Here is a 21466-nt window from a genome sequence, read left to right on the forward strand (position 1 = left end):
CCTGATGCCCTCATGATTTCATTTAAGTGGTCCCGCATGCCTGTTTTGTGATCTTTCCAAGCTTTCCAAGTCCACGGTCCATCAGCACATTTCCCTGCCACACCCATGCAGACGCAGCCCCCTCCCTACCCTTCACCTGTGCACATGGAACAAATCGCCAGTGAGCACGTTTCCCCCTGAGCGAGCAGTATTGTGAATTTTATCTTCTCTTCCAGAAATCAGTTCGTCTTCGTTGCAACAGATGAAATTTCTTGTAACACCTCTGCAGGTAACAGACATTCCTCCTTCCTGATGTCCCCACCTCAGTCTCAGTATCCTTTTTTTTTCCTTCTTTTTATCTTCTTCACATGCTACAGTTATTCACTGTAGAAAGTTTAGTTTCTATAAAGAGAAAAGGAGACCATGTAGTTTTGAGTGTAGCCGAAGCTCTTAGGCTCTGCTGTATAGAAAATACGCAAAGCATTTTGCTAACTCTGATATTTGTATTTCTGATTTTAATAATCCCTGGTTCGAAAGACTAAGCCTTGCGGTGAACAAATGCACAACAAAATTCATGGAATAACCAGTACTCGTGTTGTAAAACAGTGACCAAGGGAGCTTAGGAATGCAAGGTGACTCCCGTGATTTTTTTGACATATTGTATCTGGTTTGGAGAGATTGAAATGGGAATTATTTGGGATCTTCATGGAATATTAGTGGCCATAAGAAACCGCATCCACAAAGCCAGTGGCATTAGAAAATGTAATTACATCTGTCTTTTAAGAAGGGAATTTTCCTTCCTTTAGCTGAAGATCCTCTGTTTCTTTCCCTTCAACACATATTCTCAAGTATCAGAACTGAGAGAAAGGAAGGTTGATTTCGTGTTCAAAACCGGGACATTGGTGAATAGAATAGTTTCATGATATGTCCATCAAAACAATAGTTGTAATTTCATTTTGATGTGGTTCTGCACAATTACATTTGGAATTATTTGAGTGCCTAGATAGTGCCTTGATGATCTCTCTCTCTCTCTCTCTCTCTCTCTCTCTCTCTCTCTCTCTCTCTCTCTGTCATTGTATGTGATGGGAGATGGCTAAAGCCTAAACTACCTCAGATAATCACTAGACAATCTTGCCAATAGAATGCTTTTGGCCAAGGAAAGTGATTGATAACAGCCATAGACAAGTATACCACAAATGTTTAAAAGCATATACATAGGGGCCACCTCTGTTACCGGTTATTTTTTAATTGATGGAGTAGTAAATAAAGGTGCAAGTTACTAATAATGTTTCAGGCCCTATTCAAAGTCTTTGGAGAGAATGAATGACAGGGAGGGCAGAGCTAGGATCATGCTCCTGGTGGGGCCAAACAGGTCTCTCTGCATTGGGGTCACCTATAAAGGCATTCTCTGCATTGTTAATGGGTTAAGGTTTCCTTTCAAGACTTACTCCCACAAGCTCATTTTCTAAAGTAGCTGCATACTCCATTTACAAACATTCATTTGCTAATGATGCTGATACTGCTCTCTCCTCCCCATCTTGATGCTCATGTATGGGGTTTCTCCCAGTCAGAGGTGCTGCCACAGTTAACACATTAATGCCTTACATTGGAAGATGGAAGATGTTAATTGCATTTCTGAGAGTGACAGAGTGATAGTTTCCTGGGGGCTCAGGGATAACTGACCGTTTTCAGAGTGGAGCAAGAAAAGGAGATGGGTTAGAAGAGCCTGGAGTTGGGAGGAATGACGGAGTAACATATGAGTGATTGTTACCTGTGGATGTACTGGTGATACAGACACACTAACTTCCCTGCTAAACTTCATGTGTGTTACATTGTGTCTCAGGCCATATTTGACATCATGGATCAAAAACTGTAGCCTGGAAACATCAAAGTAGATATCAGTCGAATCCCATGATCTGACAAACAGTTATGTTTGTAAGTGGTTCGCATGCAACCTTCTATAAAGAAGTAAGGCATAATGCTTGCATGAGCACAGCCTGGTTCTCACCTGTCCTGTCTTCTCCAGGACAGCTGCTCAGTACATTTTAATGAATTATTATGAATCACAATTTGGAGATGTCATTGTTCGTCTGATGGCCATATTAATACTGTGTTGTATGTATCATCAGGTCTCATTTGAACTGGAGGTTTTGAATCATGTAGAAAGAAAAGATACTCATATCAGTCAGATATACCTGCAGCTAGTCTACTTACCATACAGAGTCCAAATGAGAACCCAGATCTGCAATGAAATTAATGTCATCTTGGAGATTTTCCCTTGCAAACTGCAAAATCCCAATGCACGCACATCCTGCACAGCCCACTTGCTTGCTAAAGCAGCCCCACAGACGTCAGGCCTTTTGCATCCTAGTATCTATCAACAACCAGAGTGCAACAACAGGCACATTCCTATTTTCCTGAGAAAAACATCAGTGAACTAGGCTGAGTATAAATTTGGTGGTAGAAAATGTGCCTAGTAGGACTAAACCTCTGTGTTTGATCCCCTACATTGAATTAAAAAAAACAACAAAGTCAAGATTCTCAAAATTTTGATTTTTAGGGCTTTCTGGAGATATATATATATATATATATATATATATATATATATATATATGACTTGTAAATGATGGTTCTTGGGAAAGGCTGCAAATGGTGGGAGATATGATATGAGCAGGCAGTTTGGTTGTGGATTGGTGGTAGTGAGATGATCATCACCTGCATCAGAAGAGGAAGATCATGATCATGATCTGCTCTTTGGGCTCCTCAAGGCAAAGGGATGCTTCCTACTAGCAGGCTTCCTTTGTCTTGATTCTTGTCTATATTCTGTGTAGAGTAGTTACCCATTCACATTTGTTGGCTGTGAGACTGTGTATGGGGGAACAATGTTTTTTTACTAAGTAATTCTAAATTTTCTGTATTTGACTTAGTCAGTTTTCCTCTGGATGGGGCAGACCCTAGAAGGAGCAAGTAGAGATTGCCTCTTTAGTAACTGGGTATAAGGCTAACTGTTGCATCTACTAGCCCACTTGAACCATCGATTAATGTATAATCTCAAGAATCTTCCATAGGTTGGAGTCTTCAAGAGATGTAAAGGGGTGACAGTATGATTGTTCCTTCTGTGAAACCCTCCTGCCTTTGTGATTCACTAGAACATTTTCAGGATGAACTAGTAATGTTAGCAGAACAAGGTGGGTCTTATGCAATAATGAAGATTGAAAAATCAAGTTACTTAATGGATGGAATTCTTTCAAGTTTGATAGTAGCTATGGAACCATTGTCACGTGCTGGGGATGCATCTAAGTCTTGAGGTCACAGCACTAAATAATTTAGGATAAGCCATCCACAGACAAACTTCCACTCTAGTGGATATCGTACCCCAAATCACATACATCAAAATGCATAGTATATACTTCTATATAAAGTCTGACTGGAGCCAGTGTGGTAGCTCAGTGAATAAAGGTGATTGCCATCAAACCTGAAAAGTTGAATTTGATTCTTGGGGCCTACATGGTAGGAGTGAACTATCTCCTCAAACTGCCTTTCTGAGTTCCAAATGCCTGCCCTGGCAAATGCATATCCCCCCCACACCCCCACACACATATACACGCATGCATGTATACGGACTGACAATTACAATGCTATAAAAATAAATTTAAAAGATAGCGTTGGGACTCTCTAAATTAAAACGCAGTTGTAGGGGGAAGGGGGCTTTAAGGTGCCATGTAGTTTTAGCTTCCATGATCATAAATGCTTTCTAGATGAGTGTACACTGAAAAGATGCAAGAAGCTAGTCAAGGAATGACCCAAGTGTTTTGTCTCTATTGCTGTGATAAAAACAACAAACAAACAAAAAACAAGAAAGGTATAATCTGCTTGTGGTTCTAAGCTAGAGTCCTTCACACCAGAAATGCCAAGGCAAGAGCATAAGCATCCAGTCATGTGACTCCATCCTCAATGATGGATACAAGTGATACATGTTGCACACTTGCTTCCTCTAGCTTGCTTCAGTCCTGGGTAGACTAGGACCCACCTGATCAGATGATGGTACTGTCCTCCATGCTATATCAATTAACAGTCAAAACAGTTCCCACTAAAATGCCCATGGGACCACCTGATAAAGACAGTCATCTGAGACTTTTCTCCCAAAAGATTCTAAGTTGTGGCAAGTTGACAGTTGGAACTAATCATTACCTCAGATTTTACAGTCAAGAGTTCAATTGGTTGAACATACAACCAGTGCAAAGGTTATACAATTAGGCATGCTTGCAGTTTCAAGAGCAAAATATCCAGGGATATCAGAGCAAGTATGTATGCAAGCTATCAGGAAGGTAGCAGGAGCTCACAGAGGTAGCTCAGACAAGTTAAGATTAGGAGGCTGTGAAACCATGTAACATTTTCCATAATCATTGGAGGATTCATATATTGATCTTATTAAATTAACAGTCAGCCAGAGATCTTGATAGAGACCAGAACTTTATATGCAATGAACATGGAAAAGAAAGACACCACGGAGACTCTGGAAAGTGTGGTGACAGCCCACAGTGACTCTTGGCCATAGAATTTTAAGGAGTGATTGTGTTTGAATACAATTTCATAAGAGAATAAACAGGACATGGTGGTAGGGTTAGAAAGCATGTGAGACTTCTGTGGTAGTCACTTTTCTTACTGCTGTGACCAAGTGCCTATCCAAAGCAATTTGGGCAAGGGAAAGTTTTATTTTGGCTCACAGTTTGAGGGTATAGTCATGAAGGGGAAGACACAGCAGCAAGATGGGGAAAGCTCAGAGTGTGAAGAAGTTGCTAACATTGCATCTAAAGTCAGGAAGCAGAGAGGATTGGATGAATCTTTTAATTGAGTCTAGGACCCTAACCCTTGGGATGGTGCCACCCACATTCAGTGTGGTTCTTCCTTCCTTGAGCAAACAAATCTTGAATCTCCCTCAAAGATGTGCCAGATGTTTGTCTCCTAGGAGATTGTCAACATAACAATCAATATTGACTATTAAACCCCTCTCTTCCTCTAGAAAGGTGTAAGAGTTATTTCCTAGTATGTGAGATTACATTAAGTCATTTGCCCCTGTAACAGCTGTCTCTTTTGTGGGCTCTACTGAATTATTCAGGATGCATCAGTAACTTGCTGTTATTGAGTGAATTCTGTGTACTAGCATGTACACACACACACACACACACACACACACACACACACCACATTAAAGTCTCAGTCAATAAAGTTCTCATTGTACAATCATGAAGACCTACTTTCCAAGGCCTAGAACCCACAGAGAAAAGCACCCCTACCCCCACTTCCCAGGGCTTATGGTACCTAACCTGGGGTTGGTGTGTGTGAAAAAAAATCTTAGGTAAATGAAAAGAATAAAAACTATTGAAGACATCCACTGTGAGGCAGGTCTCTTAAATAAAGAAGTAATATTTGGCACATCCAGGGCACCAGGCTAGGTATGTGTACTGTTTCTTTCTTTAGTCCCTTTGAGCCTACATGCATGCACACACCTGCAATAAGCTTTCAGATAATATTTAGAGGGAATTGCTAAATTGGTCATTCCTCTAATGATCCTTCAGCAAGTTCCCTCTAATTGTCCTCCCCTCATCAGCATCTTCTGACGATTCAGCAAAATTGTCATGGAGAAAACTGATTTGTGGTTAATTGGTGTTGTTTCCAGTGGAGTGTGATGTGCACTTTGCTGGAAGTAGCAGGTGCAGAGGGAACATGTAAGCAAAGGTACTTAGTAAAAATAATAATCGTCCCGTTTACTGCGAGCTTACTGGGTATGAGGCACTGTTCCAGGCTTGTGGCATGCAATAACAATAAAATGTACTCATAAAAATAAAATGGTCTTATCCATTTACCTGGTAAAAATTAGGGAAATATAGATAACTCTGAATTTGCCTAATGGCAGGAGGTGACAGCAGCGAAACCTTAGGAAAGATGTATCATTATTAAGTTCAGACTGTGAGACTGATTTCGGTGGGGTTCATTCAGTCCCTCGCACACCCTCAGGGCGTTAAATCCCTGGGTCCAAAAGGGGAACCTAAAGATCAACACTCTAGCAAATTCTCCCTGGTGGTTCCATAGCAGAGTGAGGCACACACCTAGGAAGTCTTTTCTATCCATTAGGAAGGGGAATTCTGGAATCTTTTATGGATGTAGGTCTTCTACTCTCCTGACTTTGAGCCTTGATCTATGGTTGGCCCATCTATATTTCTAAGTCTAAAATATGCAGTGGAATTAATATAAACATGTAAGTATTGATTATTGTACAAGCCATTCCATTAATAATTATAAAAAAATTATTGTAGTTTAAATGTGTTGAGATAAATAAAAACAAAACTGTATTTCCAACTGTGACTATGACAGAATTTTAAACAATATATGGGGCTCATATTTGAAACTGGATTATCCTAGAGAAATGCACAATTCATGAAAACTGTGCCCCTAACTTTATGCTTTAATGTGTTTTCAAGTAAAGCATTGCGTGTGTGACTGTGTGTGTGGTTGTTGTTGTTATTGTTGTTATTGTTGTTAGAGTAGAAAGAAGAAAATAACGTGAGGTTCAAATCCCAGAATCTACATCTTTCTCACTATGCCTGTTACTTCTGGAAACCTCCAATCTGCTTGCATAAGCATAAAAGAGAGGACTATCTCAAACCCCAGTGGTCAGCTCAAACCAGGGTGGGTCTTGTATATGTACCCCCATCCTACATCCAACAGGCAGAGGGCATCCTTTACAGCATTCTCAGCCACTAACTGATGCCTGTTTGATATCTCACAAGCTAGTGACCCATCAGTCTCATCTCATCCTCACTAAACATGTAAGTCCTGTACTGTCAGGATCCCTGACTTTATGTAGCAGGTAGCAGAGGGATGGGCATCCTCAAGGAGCCTTAGCTACTGCTCCCCTCTACTTCTCTGCAGGATTACCAGGTCACAGAGCTGATGAAGGACACAAGTGGTTTTATGATTGTGTGTTTTATGCCGCCACTGGGATACCACAGTGATTTCAAAGCATGATGGGAAATTCCTACTGGATTTTTAACAACGACGTTAAGACAAAGAGAAAGAGGGTTTCTAAGAGGTTGTCTTGAGTGTGACTATGCCTCTTGTATCAGATGAAGCATTCATCTAGACTAACCTAATGAAAGGCCCAAAGAGGGACTTATTGTGTCTTCCTAAGTGGCTGGCTGCTGTTCTGCTTGGTAAATCTAGAATCAAGGGTGTTTATGGTTGATTGGTTGGTTGGTTGGTTGGTTGGTTGGTTGGTTGGTTTTACACCTGCCCCACTGAGGTTCAGACTAATGTAAGGTATTAAAACTGCTTTGAGAGGACAGGAAAACTGATTCTCTCTGATTTGACAGAAATATGGAATCCAACTTTCATACATTCTGTAGATATTAGATTTGTGTGAACATTTATGTTCATCACAAAGTTGTGTGCAAAAAAATTTTTTGAAAGGAAAATTCTGTGAGATTTCCACTGATGCTTCAGAGCTCAGAGGATGCATTCGGTCTCACTTCTGGGGCAACTGGGAAGATCAGAAGATTGAATATGTGCTCAGTGATTCTTGAAGCTGATTTCTAAAGGCAAGCTGAAGTGTGTGAGGACTCAAATCTGAAAGACCAGAGCCTTGTGGAGATGAATGCAGCTGCCTTCCATCTTTACTTGTACATTAGAGCTTTTGATGCATCAGGAGCTGACTTCTAGATGTTTTGAGTTTTGAGTCTGGATTGGTTATCCTAATCTAAAGCTTTGGGGAAAAATAAAGGGTTGTGCTGGATCCATGATTCAGAAATAGTATTTGCAAATGTTCACACTATTATTGAGGAGAATTCAAGACCTGATACTCAGACTCTAGTTGGTCACTCCACAAGAGAGTGAATAGGAACATTCCCAGGATTAATTGATGCCCTCTGAATTCATTTAAATACATATAAGGAATTTTTATCTTACTATTTTTCAATGGGTCTTTATCCTATTGTAGAAAATCAGAATGTGGGGTCTGTGGTGCAAGAAGTCAAACCTTCCTATAAGGATGCTACAGGCCTGTTGGTGTCTGGATAGGAACCATTGTTCCTAGAAGGTCTGTCCCAAATATCTGCTAGGGTACTATGACCTTAGATGGTTTGTCTTCACTGTCAACCAGGTTGAAAAGCACATAAAAGATTAAAAGGCACACTTCTACTTCCTCAAGGTACTTCCTCAGAGGATTATCGAAGGGGTGGAGGCCTACCCTAAATGTACAAAGCATCTTCCCCATAGACTAGGGACCCAGATAGCATAAGCACACTCCTCCCTGCTTTCTGGGTACCACGAAAAAAATAGTTAATGCACTGAACTCAAGGTAGGAACTAGCTAGTACTTCTTTCTTTTAAGCTGTGGATGCCCAGCATTGTGTCAAAGACACATGAAAGTAAACACATAACTCAAAACCTTCTCCAAATGGAGCATGTTGTTTCATCCTTAGCCTAAAAGTGAGAAAATGGTGGAACCCAGTAATTGCCTGGGAAAATTTTTTGTTGTCCTGAACCTCCTGGGTTGCCTGTTAGATATTTACTTGCATGGAAAAAAGAGAATTTCCACATGTTTCAGAAATAAGTCAGCACACTCCAGTCAAGGAATGAGAAAGGTCTTCAGCAGAAGCCTCACATAGTTTGAGCAATATTTCTTGAGTCTTTGGAGAGAGAAGTTTTCCCCATTCTGAGCTCAGACAACACCCATGGGATATAGGAGAGTCTGTATCCACAAAATTACAAAGATTTTTTTGATCAAATATCCCCATGTTAAAGTCCATAAGTTCAACTCTGGCAGGTGGTGGGTTTTTTCATTGTTAGTTTGCTTGCTTGCTAGCCTGTCTCTATTTATAAGTGAGAAGCAGTAGCTGGTTGAGTTGAAGGATATAATGCTTTTAACTCATATTCTGAGAAATGAACAAATGCTGGCTGGGTGAAGGATGAATAACACTAGCTCTAGGGAATAGAAGAGCCCAAAGGCCATGTGCCTTTGTGTGCTCTTCCTTCTCCTCAAGGGACTAGAACCGCTTTCCCTCTTCCAGTCTCTGGGAAGCACAGAGGGCGTGGCCCAACACTGACTTGGTCAGGGTCCTGTGTGCTCATAATGCACTCTCCTCTGGATAAGGGAAAATTACATCTCAACAGTACACTCTGCCAGTAGCGAAGAAACCCAACGATTTTCCTTTTGAATCTTTATTATCTTCATTTTCCAAAGTTCTCAGAATTCATCAGATGAGAGTGATATAACAGGAAGACTATCTGAGTAGAATAAAAAGTCTGTGTGCAACTTAAGTCTGCGCCTCCTCCCTCCTCACTAGCTCAGAGAGTCTTACTAAGAGTGGACACTGGGATGGGCCAATCAGCATGTTAAGACTCAGACCTCTGTCAGCTCTCCATAAGAATGTGAAAGAGAAGATCCTCTGTCTATCCCCGAGAGCTCCCCACATAGAAGGGCATCAGAACCACTGAGCCTTCATACCTTCTCAATATGTATGTGCTTAGCCTAGATTCATTTTTCTAAATACCTACAGGCTAATATTTCAGCTATAAAGAAAATGCACACAATAGTACCTAAAGCACTCTACAGACTGGGGGTCACTCACTATCCTAATAAAGCATGGCAATGTGAAAGTACCCTCCACAACTATTCTTGCAGGAGGGACACAAGTCAGTCACTTCTCTGACACAGTTGGACTGGCTAGAAAGGCCACACTACCTTATAAACTCCATCCGACGGCGCCATAGAATTTATCCACCTTTCTGCCCCATAGAGATTCTTCCAGCTGTTTCTGAGACTAGAAGAGTGGAAAGGTGATGCTAAAGAGATAGTATAAGGCTCTTAATTGAAAGGGAGTGAAATTAATTATATTGCACTTACTTAGCAGAAAACTGTGACACTGTTAGAACTTTGCTTGGGCTGCTCACACAGGCACATCAGATTTCATTAGCACCCAACTTGTCCTAACTAGATTTTCGGAGACAGTAATAATAAGTTCTATTTCTATGTCTCAGTAGGATTCACAAAACATTTTTTTAAAATGTTTTTCGGGGCTGGAAAGATGGCTCAATGGATAAAGCCCTTACCATGCAAGGAAGGGGATGCCAGATAGAATTCTCGGCACTCACATAGAAGCCAGGTAGTGTGCCAGCCAGACTCAAGCGAGTTGGCCAGCTAGACTAGCCAAATTTGCAAGCTCCCAGTGTCAGCAAGAGACCCTGCCTCAGTAAAAATCAGTTGGACAACAAAGGAGAGACACCCAGCATTAACCTCTAGCCTCACATGTACACCCAATATCAACATCTGCTACTTACATACATCAGGACACAGGTACAAACACACATGCATACACACACACTGCACATACATATGTATACAAATAAAAATATAGATTCTTGTTTCCCATGCAACAGATAGAAGAATCATTGACTTACTTCACTGCAATGTAACGATGAGTTCAACTATAGTAATTGAAGCTACAGCTGAGATTTATAAATTAGGTAGATCTTGATGCCACCGGAGTTGTAATTTGATTGCTAGAAGTACCTGTGAGCATATTAGACTAGACCCTTTCTGTTGCTTCTGAAATCAAAGGCTCGGGCAGTAGGGGGAGGGCAGCTTGTGAGACTCCATATGAGAAGCCTAGCAACTTACTGTTCTCCCTTCTCTGTGGATGGTTTTCAAATGCATCAGGTTTGTTTTCATGCATTTCCCATGTGAATGTGGGAGAGCTCAGACAGAAGCAACACTGTTTTGGAGTGGGAATGCTGTGGATCTGAGAAAGAGAGGAGTCTTGTCTGATGTAGAGGAACAAGGACAATGTGAAGACAGAACTTAGATATGGAAGTTCTTGGTGTTCTCCCTGGGGAGAGCATCATGTTGCCTCCCTGTTTTAACTTGAGGCTTCCTGGCTGGGAACCATGATGAAGTAGCCAACAAAGGAGGCTCCCATTGTCTGTGAGATTTAGACTTTGTGGCTATTTGTCTAGTGTCCAGGGGTACAAAGTTCCACATTCTATTTGAAGAGTCCCCAGATGGTTTCAGTGGTATCTTGAAGGGTTTTGCGTGTCAGTCAATGACTACGGGGAATGGTTAGCAAGTATATCCTAAGGAATATTTCTACTGGTAGAATATGTAGCATGGTCCTGAGGAAGTAGCTGAGTGGGAAAGAGTGCTTTCTCTGTAAGAATGAGAACCCGAGTTTGAATCCCAAGTGTAAAATATTAAGCATGGTCACATGTGTCTGTAACCTCCATATAGGGGGATTCAGGAGTCAATACAGACAGATTCCTAGAGTTCATTGGTCAGCCAGCCAAGCTAGGATAGTTCAATGAGAGACCTTGGACTTAAGACAATAGTGCGAAAGGTGAAAAAAGTAAACACACACACTATATGTATATGTAATTTAAAAAATATATACATATATGTACATAATTTTTGAAATTATGAAAAAAATTATACTATGGGTTCCAGTATCTTTAGAATCCTGGTTCTCTCCTCTTCTCTACGGTTTCATTCAAGTGGTCCATGTCTATAGAGTAGATACAGTCTTTCTTACCATGAGGGGGAAAAGTGAATATCTGTATAGAAAAATAAAAGAAATTATCAGATATATGCCATGTGACACTAAGGGTAGACAAGCCTGGATGAATAGAGGCTATGATTCTAGAATCCATGAAAAAAACAGTGGAAGGTTTTAAGCAGAATAATGATGAGATACAATTTATACAGATTTATGTTTAATTCAATAGAGAAATGGATGGATGAATTTAAATCAAAGAGTGGATGGATGGATTACATGGCTCTTAGAACTATAAATGGCTTTCAATTTGAATGGATTTGAGTTAGGTGACGGTTGCTGAGTTTGATCTGGTGTAGCACTGGTTGCTGTCTTCTGTAGTGATACAGTATGTGGACTCCAGTGAGCACGCTTCATATTTTTCAAGATTGCTGGTTTGTTGGAATTGGGGCCAGGAAAGTCTCATAGTCTGATTATGTCTTGTCCAGTTTTACCAGAAATGGCAGTGTCAAAGCTAATCGCATCCCAGATTAGATCCGAAGCCATGGTGCCCTCACTCTGTGGAGGTCCCTGGGAGCTGCTGCTCTTTGTTCCCTCTGAGGACAATGGGGTGTCTATGTGCCTGGCACGTCTGCCGAAGAAGTACTGCTCAAGTCCCCATCTCCCCTAATAACCTTGTGTCTAAACTGCCCTGTCACACAAGGGCGTGTTGAGAAATTAGCATTTGAAAAGAAGCTTCCTTGCTCTCAGCTAGAGCTGACATGGTCCCTTTTCCTCAGTGGAAATGAAATTTATTAATCATCATAAAACCATGGTATTCTGAAGGTAGAGGTCACCCTGAAGAGAACCGGAGCCTTCTCATTTGGGAGGAATAGTTTGAAGCTGCTCTATTTTCTTTAGCCTTAAAAGACAGTGTTAGTCAAACTATTACCTTGGGATTTCTGCAAAGGTTGAAGCTATGTCCAATATTAAAGCCCCAAAATGATAAGAACAGACTGGAAGATGGAGTCATGCTTTCATTCAACTCATCCATATCTCAGGAAAAGTGGACTCTTAGGTGCAGGTACATAGGCACATATGTGCCTATGTGTGGAGGCCAGAGGGTAGTCTCCACTGTCATCCCTCAGGACATTACACACCTTTGTTGATGTTGTTGTTGTTGTTTTGTTACTGAGGGGTTTTGTTTGTTTGTTTGTTTGTATTTTTTATGATTTCTCACTGGCTCCAGAACTTGTCAAGTAATACCAGTTGGCTAAGCACTAAGTCTTAGGGACTCACTGGCCTCTACTTTTCCAGTGTCAGCATACTTTGCATTTTTGAAAATATGAGTTTGGGAACTCAAACTCAGGTCCTCATGTTTGTAAAACAAGCACTTGACCAATTCAGCTCTCTCCCCAACCCAAAGTGGAAACTGTTGCCACAGTCAAACTATTCTCAAAATGAAAAACAAATTGTCCTAAAGGTCCATCTTCACACTTACTTTTCAGAACTCTGTGGGATACTGCTGAACATATCTATGCCCTAGGATACTTTTTCAAGTCTTCTGTTAATGTAACCAGATTTGCCAGGTGAAATATTAAGAAGCAATATAAATCAATAAAATCAAACCACATGCCATTCTCACATTAGCCCACACTCCTGCCTTGACCTTGCATCTGCTACTCCTTATAGCAGCTGGGCTCTCTGATGAAATTTTTATTTTTAATGAACAAAGGTATTAAATGAAGGAGAGGGGAACGTGAGCTGACAACTTGTTAGCTTTGAAGAGAAGTGCGCATCTGAATAGAAGGTTTCATTGCAGCAATGCTGCAGAGGATCCTGGAGCCCTGGCAGAGTGCTGGAGAGTGGACTGGGTAATGTTCTTGGAAGATGCAGGAAGGGTCTGACTGTTAGAGAGTACCCATAAGATGTCCCTGGTGAAGTTAGAATCATCTGTTGTTTTATCTACCCGGGGTCTAACTAGGAGTCTGAAACTTAAAATGTCCTTCACTCACGTTAATCAGTATCAAAATCTCACTGTTCAAATCATCTCCAGAAAGGTGTGTGGGGACGGATGTCAAACAAGTGAGGACGTGATATTACAGAGCAAGTGTGCACATCACCCTGGGAAGGCATTCCTGCTCCAAATGTCCCTATGTTAAGAACTATCCCAAAAGTGGATGAAATTCTAGGATACTAAGATCAAAACCAAACCAAACTACGATTTCTGAGAGTAACCCAGGGGCCCCACAGACCCTTCACACTGTCGCATCTACGTATAGCAGCTTCTTTCAATCTGAAGTATTGGGCAAGAGCTGCCCAGACAAATCACTGAACCCTTTCTAATGTCCCTGATCTCATTTGCTTGGTGACAATCAAATCAGATGAAAAGACATCTAGCTCATGTGTTCTTGAGCACTAAATTCTGTTTGGGACACTGGGATTCTCAGGCCTAATCTCTCTACTGTTTGCTTCCTGCCTGCCTCAGTAGCAACATCACAGTAGAATGTGTATGTGTGAGTGTGTGTGTGTGTGTGTGTGTGTGTGTGTGTGTGTGTGTATTTATAGTTATATGCCACATCTATGGAATGGTCCCTGGAGACTTTTGACCACCAAGGTTTTCATGGTTTGTGTAAATGTACTTTGTGGCATTTCAAAGACAAAGCTGTATGATGATGCCCTTCTCAGAACAGGTCCCCATCATTAACTTGAACATGACTGTATACGGAATATATTCATATGACCAGCTGTGTTAAATAGACCACCACACTCAGTCTGAGCTTCTTCCCATCCTGCAGTGGAGAGAGTTGTTTCATGTTTTAGGATGAGGACGACCCCTCTATGCTGTCTTGGTTCTCTGTCTCTCATTGCTGGCTTTATCACAGTGTAATCATGGTACATCATCACACTTTAGTGTACATCACAGACCAATCTCACCTCTTCTTCCCTTTGCAGTTACGGACGAGTTTATGCTGCCGACCCCTACCACCACACACTTGCTCCAGCCCCCACCTACGGCGTTGGTGCCATGGTGAGTAGCAGCTCCTCCTTGTCCTCTGCTCCTCCTGCTGTCTTCCCTGCCCCCCACCCCAGCTGGGGCCTCAGGATGGGCTGATGGTTGAAGTCCTCTCACTTTCCCTTAATTGAATTTGTCTCTTGTGCTAACAGCAGCTAAAATGCCACATTAATCCTCCCAGTAAACTTGATAAATGTCTTAATTTCTTGGCAATGTAGTGCATGTAAGTTATTATATTTCTAATTTTGCAAGTCTCACCTAGCGAGCACTTACCTTAATGGAATAATTAGTCATTTTGATAATTAAATCCATCACTAACGGAATGCAGTGTCAATGCAGAACTTTTTTTTCTTTTTTTTTCCCTTCCCTCCCTTGCCGCTCTGCTCATTCACATAGCCCCAAGGTTCCAGCCCCAGCACAGACTTCAGAGGAGCTAAGCTGCAGACTTCCAGGCCTCTGCTGTCAGGCAGCTGAGCATCTGCCTGCCTCTCCTCCCCTTTTACAATTCATGTTTAAAGTCATAGTCGCCCAGGAGAGAAAGTAGACAGAGGGGCACACTTTGTGTGTGTGCCTAGTACATAAGAAATTAAGGAATCAGCTGGCTTTGGGGGTTGTCTTGGTTCTTTTGTTTTGTTTTATTGGTTTTGTTTTTTTGTTTTGGTTTTTTTTTTTGTTTTTTTTTTTTTTTTTTTTTTTTTTTCTTCTTCTTCTTCTAGGAGGGTGGGAAATTTGGGATTTGTTTTGTTTTGTTTTGTTTGTTTTGGGAAGGGAAAGGGGGAGGGCAAAATTGGGGGGCAAGGGTAGGGTGAATTTGCCTGTACTTGTTCAAACTTCTATGCACTAACACTCTTGAGTCCAGTAAGACATGTCCATCGCGTGGAGCACATGCGATCAATACAGCGCCTTGGCATGCAGTCTTCTGCTTGAGTTGAGAATCTTAGTCCTCTCCCTAAAACTCAGTCCCACGGGCATTCATTGGAATTGCCAATAATCGCAGCACAGAGAAATGCTTAAGTGTCACCTCATAGCCATAAGAAACTATGGCTAGACAGTTCCCTGGACCCTGGGTCATAGAAACCCAAGCAGGCATAGAAGAACCTACTGTTCTACACAAGCTTAATCACACCCAGCAGTGACCCGTCTCACCCCCACTGCAGCATCAGAATTCGTAGGTTGCCTAGCCAAACCTAGAAGCAGGCTTATATTCTTATTAAAACGTGACATCCAACAACCCTGATTCAACACCTAGCCCACCTGAAGAAAGGAGGGGAAAAGAATCCTGAACCTCTACATACAATGCATTGTCTAGAACCAGCTTTGAATATTCATAGAGCTTCTCCCAGTAGAAATCCATTCATCTAAGAAACAAACTAGTAAAACAAGCTGGTTCCTAGCCATCCACTTTCCCATTTGTAAACTGGAGGCCTCATAGCTGGTAGGTAGGACCAGCACATCCAATTCAATTTCCTGGGATTATATATTTTTTTTCATAAGGAGTTGCTGGAGGAGGTCAGGAATGACCGCCATTAACTTTCTGACCAGGTCTTGGGATGGGGAAGGGGGGGTGCCCTCTATTTTGGTTGGTTTTGAGTGTCTATTTTTTTTTTTACATTAGTCTTTTTGATGATCCACATGTTACAAAAGGCAACATGTAAAAATACACACCCCTCAAATTGCTTTGTTTCAGAATGCTTTTGCGCCCTTGACCGATGCCAAGACTAGGAGCCATGCTGATGATGTGGGTCTCGTTCTTTCTTCATTGCAGGCTAGTATATACCGAGGGGGATACAACCGTTTTGCTCCATATTAAATGATAAAACCATTAAACAAACAAACAGACAACAAAAAAACAAACAAACAAACCAACCTTCCAATGTGGGGAGAGAGGAAGCTTTCCGAGGCCTGAGTGTTGCGTCACATGCAGTAGGACATCACATTAGCAACTCAAAGAAACAACTAAAAAAAAAAAAAATCAAAAAAAAAGAGGAAAAATTACATTTTTTATCTTATACCTCAGATATTTTGTTCTGTGTATTTTAATATTGTGGGTCTTTGGTTTCTGAAGGTTTTTGTAGTTCAGTTGCTGGCTGTAGGAGTTTTTGTGGTTGATCTAGAGAGAGGCTAGATATGAATAAAAACTGATTTAGGGCCATATCCAGAGTACTATATTATGTAAATGAATTATATATGCCGAACATGAAGCTACTGGGGTTAAGCTGTTTGGGAAGACTGTAAGTGGCAAGTCATTCTTTCTGCATCTATATTATTTTATTCTGTGAAAGGGGAGGCCGGGAGGGGCTTAGGGGTTTGGGACTGGGGTTTGGCTGAAAGGAAAAAAAAAAGAAAATATATATATATATATATAAATACATATATATAGTAACTGATGAATCTAAATGACCCACTGCACCAACTATCATAAATCTATGGTTCTAAGTTACTCCTGGCAAAGTCAAGCCAAAGGCTGTGTTAAGAATCTGCTTCTTATAGCACGGAGATTGCAGTCGAAGGAAGCTGTGTCGGCCAGTCCATCCTCTTATCATTCCACCTGCAGTACTCAGCTTCTTACCTACCCACTAGTTATTTAAGCAAAGGCTACTAGTTAGGCCATCAATAAGCATTCTTTTTATATTTCTTCCAGTATGAGAAATTATTGATATCACTGCTGACTTTTATATTATGGGAGGGAAAAAATTAACATTAATAAAAAGGTGATTAAAAAAAAAAGCACTGTTTCTATTTTTTTCTTTTTTTCCAAAAAAGAAAGTAATAAAAACTTAAATTCTTTGTACCAGTTAAAAATATGTATAAAATTTACATCTGTGCAGTGGAGTTATGTTCTAGAAACAGTCTCTGAGGCTTCAGTTTTAGCTTAGTAGATTAACTGTTAGAGACAGACGTATAATTTTTATGGAATTACATGATAATCATATCTGGATTTATAGTCGCATTTTACAAGTATCGCAATCATTGAATAGAGATAATCACGGTATTTTCATCAGCTTGATACTTTTTGAAAACATGACTGCGCTGTGAGCAACTTGCAATTTTTCAGTCTGTGAGAGCCTGCCCTTCCCTCTCCCCAGTGCCCCAGGGTTATCTTAAACTGGTGTCTTTACTTCTATTGCCAAGGCCCAAGACAATTGTCAGAAGGAAGTGAACACAAGTCAAAAAAACAAAACAAAAAACTAGAACCATGCCCTTCCTCCCCCCAAAGAACAGTGTCTGCCCCATCCTTTCTCGGAGCAGGGCCAGAGCAACACAGCCGAAAAATTGCAGCTTGTGGTTTTCTTCTGTTTGAATTCCCCCATGTTGTCCTGTTTACAAGTTAACCTAAGTTGGGGTATCTGTCATGGGTCTTCCTGTTTTTGTATTTAAATTCTAAAATATCAGCAAGCTGTTCCCTGAGTAGTTACCGCCTGTGTGTGCAGTGCCGGCCCCACGGTGCGCACTTTAGTAAGTTATCAACTCACGCTGTGAACCTGCCAATCTGCTGTAACAACTCTGCTTTAAAATCAAAACCAAACAAAACTTTAAAAAGCAAAAAACAACAAAAAAAAAGTGTTTGTGATTCAGCTTTTCCTCGTCATCCTACGTGCATGCCCGTAAGATCGGTTGGATATTAAACCATCAATAAAGTTTCATGAGATTTGAAAACAAAGTTTTTGTAGCTTCGATATCTAAGACAGATGATCATGGTTTGGGAGAAAAAGAAAAGCAAAGGGCGAGGAGGGGAAGGGAGAGAAGCTGCTGAGCTGGTGAGAAGAGAAAAATCTAGGAACTGGTCTTCTTTCACCAGACCCCTTTGAGTAGGGAGAGACGTGGCCAGAAGGGGACGGTTTGCCAACATCACGTTCCCACTCCCCTGGCCTGCTACAGTGTGCACCTGGTTGATGTTATCCAAGACAACAATTTATCATGATGCTGTAGCATTCGACTCCAGATGGGGTCAAGATAGTAAAAAAAATGGGGGCTGCAAAAAGATCAACAGACTCCTCCCAGTCACCCCAGCTTTCCAAGCCCAGAACTTGCATTGTGTATGAAATCACAAACATGGAATTCTTACTGTGCTGGCTAAAGTAAAACTCATTTGCGGTTTTGATTTCCATCAATGAACTGTACTTTCCCCCACGACCGTATGTAGTTTTAATAAAAATCATTTAGAGCAAGTGGGTGCCAACCGATGTCGCAGAACCTTTTGTCTAGGCACTCTGCTGAGCTGCCGATAAGTCGTTTTAAATTGTCATGTCAGAGGTGTAAACAAACATTTTGGATTTTTTAAAACAACAGTATTTATTTGGAATGTTTTCATTTATCTAAATAACTATTGCTATTATGAATTATGGAAAAAAGATTAATGTGGCATATAGTGACTTCTTAACACACATCACTCAATCTGCAAACCCAGAAAAATGTGTATATCTGTCTTTAGAAATTAGTGTTTATATCACTTACAGTGGTTTGTGAATAAAGAAAACTGGTTTGTAATATCAAAAAATAAAAGCTTAGTCTGAAAAGGTACCTGTAAGTTGGTGTTCTGAGTTCTTCTGCCTCTGTGGATTTCTTTATGGGGTTTATTTTACACACACACACACACACACACACACACACACACACACACACACACCTGTATCCTTGTGCCCATGAGAGGCCCAGGGTGGGTACCACCAAAATAAACAGTGGTCAAGGTAGACCAGATGCTACTGTAGCCACTTGTTCCTCTGGGTCATATCTCTTTTCTTTTTTCCTTTTCCATACTCAATAGACTCATAAAGGGATGTCTAAAATATAGTTCACTTTTGCTGTTTTTCTGCATGATACAGTCTATAATTTAACCTCAGTATTGGCACACTGTACACTTCAAATACAAGCAATGAGACTAGCTGGGCCATTTGTGGGGAAACCTGACAGCTCATACTACTAGATGCTTAGGACGGGTCAGGCAGTGTGCTTTGTCTTTTGTGTTTCTTATTAAAGCTAATCATTTAGGAATCACCTCAGAACCTACAGAGGTAAAGCAAAGGTGTCTATGGCCAAGTGAAAAGACCTTAGTTCAACCCCTAGAGCCCACACAAGAGAAGGCAAACTGACTGTCATAAGTTGTCCTCTGAACTCTATACTTGCACTGTGACATACATGTACATTTACACATACAAAATGTGAAAAATTGAAGAAGTCCCCCAGAAATTGAGCACAGTAGCTCATACCTGCAATCTCAACCTCAGGATGACTGTCCTTATGTTCAAAGTCAGCCTGGGCTACATTGTGAAATCCTATCTGTAAAATGAATTAATTTTTAAATTAAAGTGAGTGAGTGTGTGTGTGTGTGTGTGTGTGTGAGAGAGAGAGAGAGAGAGAGAGAGAGAGAGAGAGAGAGAGAGAGAGTTAGAGTTAGTTTGCAGTTACATGCTACATCTATGATCTATGGAATGGTCCCTGAGGTTTTACCACCAAGGTTTTCATGGTTTGTGTAAATGTACTTTGTGATGTTTCAAAGACAAAATTGTCTAATGATGCCCTTCTCAGATTGGGTCCCCATCATTAACTTGAAAGTGACTGTATACAGACTACATTCATATGACCACCAGGCTCAGCCTGAGCTTCTTAATATCCTGCAATGGAGGGGAGATGTTTCATGTTTCAGGATGAGTACAGCCCTTCCAAGCACTACTCATTACATTTGAGCTCAGATGTTTTGGAACTACAGGAATTTAAGAGTCACGTGATGTGGGTGCTGGAAATGTAACTCATATCCACTAGAAGAGCAGTATACATTCTTAACCACCGAGCCTCAGCTCTATTAAATTAATTTTTAAAGAATTAATCTTTCATGCTTGAACAATCTACCCCATGTAGTTACTTATGAATATCTTAATGCCACTTTGTGTAATTATCTTAATCTTAACAATCCTGTCAATCTGAAAACATGCAAGGGTTAAGAAGATGCCAAGAAAAACTAGACCATAGCCCTATGCCACAGGCTTTTCACCTGTCTGGTCCAGTTACCAAAAGCACAAACCCATTAGCTCCATGGAATTTGAACATTAGGCTCCATCATGAAGAGTGCAAGCATCCTCCCAGGGACCTGTCCCTGTTCCCAGCTCTCCCATTGGGTAGCACGTTGGGCGCCAAAATAATGTTGGGGACCGCACTAGTCCCACGTTGGGGTGCCCAAAAAAGTCTCGGCCTGAGCAAAATGTTGAGGCCCGGGCCGACCCACGTTTGGGCGGCCACTGTATCCCGGCCCAAGCTGCCGCTCCGGTCTTCAGGTCGGGGGTTCAGCAAGAGCGAGGGTGACGGCAGATTCTACCTAATGTCTGAGATTCGTCTCTGATGATCCCTCTATAGTCTCTGATCTCCGTCTATATTCTCTGATCTCTGGTTCTGTCTTCTATCGTCTCAATTCTGATCTGTTCTGTCTCTGCCTTTTATATGTCTCACTTCTAAGCCACGCCTCTAAGTTACACCTTTAATCATGCCCTTAGGTCTTGTCTCTAACTCTGATCTCTATACTTCTAAGTCATACTCTTAAGTCACACACCTTTAATCTCACACACCTTTAATCTCAAGGTATCTAAACCAAGATTATCTGAGTGTTCTCAGCTGTTGTAGGCTATTGTAATTTAAATCTCATGTCAGGGTATATGGCTCAAGATGGCTGCAAAGCTGATAGCCGCTTTCTGCTAAAAGTCGGCCCCCAACACCTATGATTCCAGCTCCAGAGGAATTCAAAGCTTCTCTGGGCACCTGTTCTCTTTCTCTCTCCCTTTCTTTCTCCTCTCTCTCCCTTCAACACACACTGCACAATCATTTCTATAACATGTGCCTTAGGATTTCTAGTACTGTGGAGAGACACCAGGACTACAACAACTCTTATAAAGGAAACCATTTCACTGAAGCTGGTTTACAGTTTTGGAGATTCAGTTCATTATTATAATGGCAGGAAACAT

The 21466-nt window shown here is 41.1% G+C and overlaps 1 protein-coding gene across 44 annotated transcripts in view; it reads left to right on the forward strand.

Moving 5' to 3' along the window:
• The window catches only part of Rbfox1 (RNA binding fox-1 homolog 1), a 2075913-nt gene extending 2056876 nt beyond the window's left edge, over positions 1-19037 (forward strand). For 16 of the 44 annotated variants that reach the window (XM_076937363.1, XM_076937354.1, XM_076937356.1 and 13 more), the window contains 3 exons: positions 216-268; positions 14456-14531; positions 14913-16197. In XM_076937363.1, the coding sequence (XP_076793478.1) occupies positions 216-268; positions 14456-14531; positions 14913-15060 (277 nt within the window). In that variant the 3' untranslated portion in view covers positions 15061-16197. The other 28 variants (XM_076937364.1, XM_076937361.1, XM_076937362.1 and 25 more) reach the window with 3 other exon arrangements.
• Positions 19038-21466: the final 2429 nt, after the last annotated feature.

This window comes from Arvicanthis niloticus, chromosome 6, assembly GCF_011762505.2.
Source record: "Arvicanthis niloticus isolate mArvNil1 chromosome 6, mArvNil1.pat.X, whole genome shotgun sequence".
Classification (NCBI taxonomy): Eukaryota; Metazoa; Chordata; class Mammalia; order Rodentia; family Muridae; genus Arvicanthis; species Arvicanthis niloticus.